The 4,195-nt window shown below is 49.8% G+C and overlaps 2 protein-coding genes across 2 annotated transcripts; both read right to left on the bottom strand.

The window, feature by feature from the left end:
- Positions 1–368: 368 nt before the first annotated feature.
- BCR38DRAFT_406014 (aspartate aminotransferase) lies at positions 369–1,733 on the bottom strand (the record flags this gene model as incomplete). The annotated part of the gene is made up of 3 exons (XM_040858008.1): positions 369–502; positions 562–1,369; positions 1,428–1,733. 3 exons carry the CDS (start codon positions 1,731–1,733, stop codon positions 369–371), a joined length of 1,248 nt encoding a protein of 415 aa, XP_040720352.1.
- Positions 1,734–2,517: 784 nt separating this feature from the next.
- BCR38DRAFT_421993 (uncharacterized protein) lies at positions 2,518–3,895 on the bottom strand. Its single transcript, XM_040859477.1, has one exon. It carries the CDS (start codon positions 3,670–3,672, stop codon positions 2,770–2,772), a length of 903 nt encoding a protein of 300 aa, XP_040720351.1. The 5' UTR covers positions 3,673–3,895; the 3' UTR covers positions 2,518–2,769.
- Between the last annotated feature and the right edge of the window lie 300 nt (positions 3,896–4,195).

Raw genomic sequence — 4,195 nt, 5'->3', positions numbered from 1 at the left:
AACTAGTCTTTCAAAACGATTACTTTCCTCCTTATCCTCACCGCTATATCTAACATCACAAGAAACATCTATTAGAGTACTAATAGTCACTCCCATAAATGAGACAAAAGCCACGCACAGCCACATCGGAGGAACAATTACCCATCCCTACGTAAGGTCACACTAACAGTTAATCGGCTGCGAAAGAAGACAACCATATACATAAATCAATCATTTGAACCCCCATCCCATTGGTCAGATACACATGTAATCCAACAATGGTGTAGCATAAGTGTAGCTAGTAGGTCCAACCTTCCTTCCTTGTATATAGAGAGCAACAGCGCTTCTATTATCTTGTATTTACCTGTGACCGAACTTCATGGCCCATTTTAATTCGCGGGTACGATACCTGAGGTTTCGCGGACAGTCTGATCGAGGACACGAGCGAAATAACCGATATTGCTATCATTAAGCCCTGCAACTGATATCCTTGATGTTTTTGCCATGTAGATGTGATGTTTTGCTGAAGGTACTGTTAGTACCACCAAACATGGTGCTCAATGAAGGGATTAGAAAATATACCTTCAAGATACTCAACTTGGGCAAGAGTAAGGCCCAGGTACGCAAACATACCAGTCGCCTTGACGATATGGGACCAGTCCCCCGGCGTCTGCAATCTCACCAACTCGTCGTACAACTTCTGCTTCATACCCCGAATACGACTGGACATGGTGATCAAGTCCCTTTCCCACTGCTCAGCAATGGTGCGCGTGCCCAGAATCGCATTCGCGATGTGCGCACCGTAAGCAGGGGGCGTCGAGACGGTGCCACGCTGGGCGACCTCAAGAACGGTAAATACGGCCCTTGCCGTGTCAGGGGTTTGGGTGACAAAGGCAACAAGACCCACGCGCTCGCCATACAATCCCATGCTCTTGGCAAAAGAAAGACACAGGCCCGCTTCGAGGCCCAAGTCGTCGATGAAGTACCGGATAGCCCAGGCATCCTCGTCAACGGACCCTGTGTTGAAACCCAAGTATGCCGCGTCGAAAATGGGGAATATGCCCCTTTCCCGGATGACGGACGCGATCTGCCTCCATTGGTCACGGGTTGGGTCGCAGCCGGTTGGATTATGCGCGCAGGCATGTAACACGACGGCTGAGGTACTCTCTGCTTGCTTAAGCACATCCATGTAGGCCTCAAAGTCAAAGGAGTGGTCCTTATAATACGGCAATGTCCTGACCTCGAAGCCTTGGGATCGAAAGATGAGGTCATGCGGAGGCCAGGTTGGATCCGTGATGTAAATGGTCTTAATGTTGGTGTTTGATGTCTTGAGTGTAAGACCTGCCAGCATCAAGGCGCCGGATCCCGAGAGCGATTGTACGGATGCCACCTGCACACCTGTGGGTTAGCCTTTGCCACTTCATTATTCTGCTTTATGGTGGGCTCACTCTGCCCTCCTTGAAAGCCGCCGTATTGCCTAACACGAGCTTTTCCACTTCATCGCGCAATGACTTGAGTCCAGCGACGGCCAGATACTCGTGGTCACAGTCCGCAATCGCTTCCTTTGCCATACGCACTGACGGCAATATCCACGTCTCGCCATTATCATGTCGATAAGATCCTTGACCAAGATTTGCCTTGTTCGGATTCGTATCAGCATTATATCTTCTCGTCACATCGAAGATGCCATCTGATAATAGTAACGGGGTCTCTTGAAAGGCCGAAATTTTGGATGTGTGACCTAGGGAACCCATGATGAAAACTGGAGAAATGTGAACACTTGCTTGGCATATTAATAACATCAAAACTACTGGTCACTACCAATTTTAATAGCAATGTCTTGTCCGAATATACGAGTCATCCTTCCCGGCGTCGGCGATTGCGCCCTATCACTCGCCAACCCGGGTACCATCGGCCTGTGTTGTTATCTTTGAGAAGCTCAGGGGCTGGTGGGGCCCTTCTCCCCACGCCCCAGACGGCCTCGAAATCAGAGAAGCAATATTGGTTCCGCGGTTGTAGTTGCCCAAATACATTTCTGGTTCTCCAAAATTTGATTCCTTTTAGGGTGCAGAGGCAGGTATCCTGTTGTCCTTTGACCAGGTGATTGGCCAAGTTGTTTCACTATCATCTCAGCGAGGGGCTTGCCTGCGGGGCCATATGCGAGATGAGTGTGAACTACGCTTCAATAATGAATGTATTATGAATATATATCAAAAATTCTTCAGCATAGGGTTGAAGTGTACTGGCAATGAGACCGACATCGCTCTAAAGCCAAGTTGAGGGCAGCTCTGGAGGAAGTCCAACCCGGCTAATCATCAGACTATGCTTGTAGCTGGGCTCCATTCATAGTAGCCTTCATCCCACGTTGGTACTCGTGGTTTGACCGCCAAAAGAAAACGGAGCCAGCACTATGTTCCCTGTCGGGGATGTGTAATAGAGTTGGAGGTCCAGGACACCTATAGTTTCGCTTCAGGCATCAATCCATAGTATCTCTTTCAACTGGAATATTAACATATCCAAAATTCTACATAATGAACCCTTTGGTTGCGATTCAGAGCCATAGCCTAAGTTTACTGTCAAAAAGCTCACGATGATGAGGTTATAACTATAAGCACGGCTTGAGCATGTTCGTTCTCAAAGAAATCCGACTCCGTCCACGAGCAGCAACATGTTCCAAAGGCTATAATGGCACTTCACGGGCAGCTGGAGCAAGGCTATCACATGATTTACGGATTATGTCTTCTCTAATCCCCCAAAACTCCTTTCTGATGCCCGTCCCGGACGTTTTCCTCACAAAACCAGTCTAAACTTCAACTTGTCGCCCTCGACAATCTCGTCCTTCTTGGCCACCAACTCGTCCACGTCCCAATTGGCACTCAAATACCGTCCCCTCAACCACTCCCTTCTCTCATTACCTCCACTCACTAACCAAACCATGAAATCCCCCGGCAGCTCGGGCGCATCGACAAGCACCTTGTGCATGAACTTGGGCATGTTCAAACCCAGCTCCGTCCGGAGACCACCGGGATGCATAGCGATGGCTACAAGCCCGTCGTCCCAGTGATCGCTGGTCATGAACTCGGCCAATCTACAGACGGCAAACTTGGTACTCTGGTAGGCGCTGGCGCCCTGGGTCAGGCCATGGGCCCCCGTGCTTGACATGTTGAGTATCGCCTTGGTCTCACTCGCCAGCACCAGGGGCAAGAAATGGCGGGCGCAGAGGTACAGACCCCGAATGTTGACCTCCCAGCTGCGCCACCACTTGGACGGTTCTGTCTCGGCAAACGGTACCCACTCCTCCATGTACCCGGCGTTGTTGACGAGCACATCCACCTTACCGCCGAATTTCTCGTCTACGGCCGCGACGTACTTCTTGACATCGTCTTCCGAGGTTACATCGACCGTCATATTGACGATAGTGAGCTCGGGACGCTTGGCCTCCTTGGCAGCGGCGCGTAGTTCTGTTTCGAGTGAGTCGAGGGGGGACCGAGCGGATATAGCAATGCGGCTGCAGCCGGCTCTGGCGAAGGACAAGGCCGTGGCGCGGCCGACGCCTTTGGAAGCTCCGGTAATGACGACCGATTTGCCGCTTAGGTTCGCCTTGAGCGGGTCGATGGCCGGGTAGCTTTCCTTGTGGTTGGTGCAAAAACCTGACACTTGGGGCATGTTGGTGGGGGGCTTTTCGGGCGCCATGTTGAGGTGGGTATTAGAGGGTAGAGGGCTAGTTATATTTAGTAGGTATGGAGTGGCCTAACGGGGCACATGAGAATGCTGTCAATCGAATATTTTTGAGACACTGCAAGAGTTGATCAATATGTGTGATAAATATTGTGTGATAAATATTTTGAGCGTCACTGGACTTTGGACTTTATATGTGTTTTCATCCATTTTCAATGACGTCAACTCAATAGTCACGGTTACCCCAGCGGTGCGGCTTAAGTGAAATTGCCTGTTGCCGTGGTGGATTCTGTGATACTTGGCTGCTGCTGACAAGAAGGCAAACCTACATTATGTCATTTGACCGTGTAAAATCCGTATTGAATCTGTTTGCTAGACATGCAAATATCAGCTTACCTCCGCACTCTTTAACCAAATACCAAATTACCAAATCGTGAAAGTGACGGAGTAATACGGTAGACCCAACGTGTACTACCAATGCCACTTGGTCGGGATAACGCTTCAGCCGAACCACAAAGCCGATTCAATTCGGAGTAAA

Source organism: Pseudomassariella vexata, assembly GCF_002105095.1.
Source record: "Pseudomassariella vexata strain CBS 129021 chromosome Unknown BCR38scaffold_2, whole genome shotgun sequence".
Classification (NCBI taxonomy): Eukaryota; Fungi; Ascomycota; class Sordariomycetes; order Amphisphaeriales; family Pseudomassariaceae; genus Pseudomassariella; species Pseudomassariella vexata.
This window is presented reverse-complemented; position numbering and strand designations above follow the sequence as displayed.

Excerpts from the sequence above, each read along its gene's own strand:
- BCR38DRAFT_421993 (XM_040859477.1), bottom strand. The coding sequence starts at position 3,672 with ATGGCGCCCGAAAAGCCCCCCACCAACATGCCCCAAGTGTCAGGTTTT.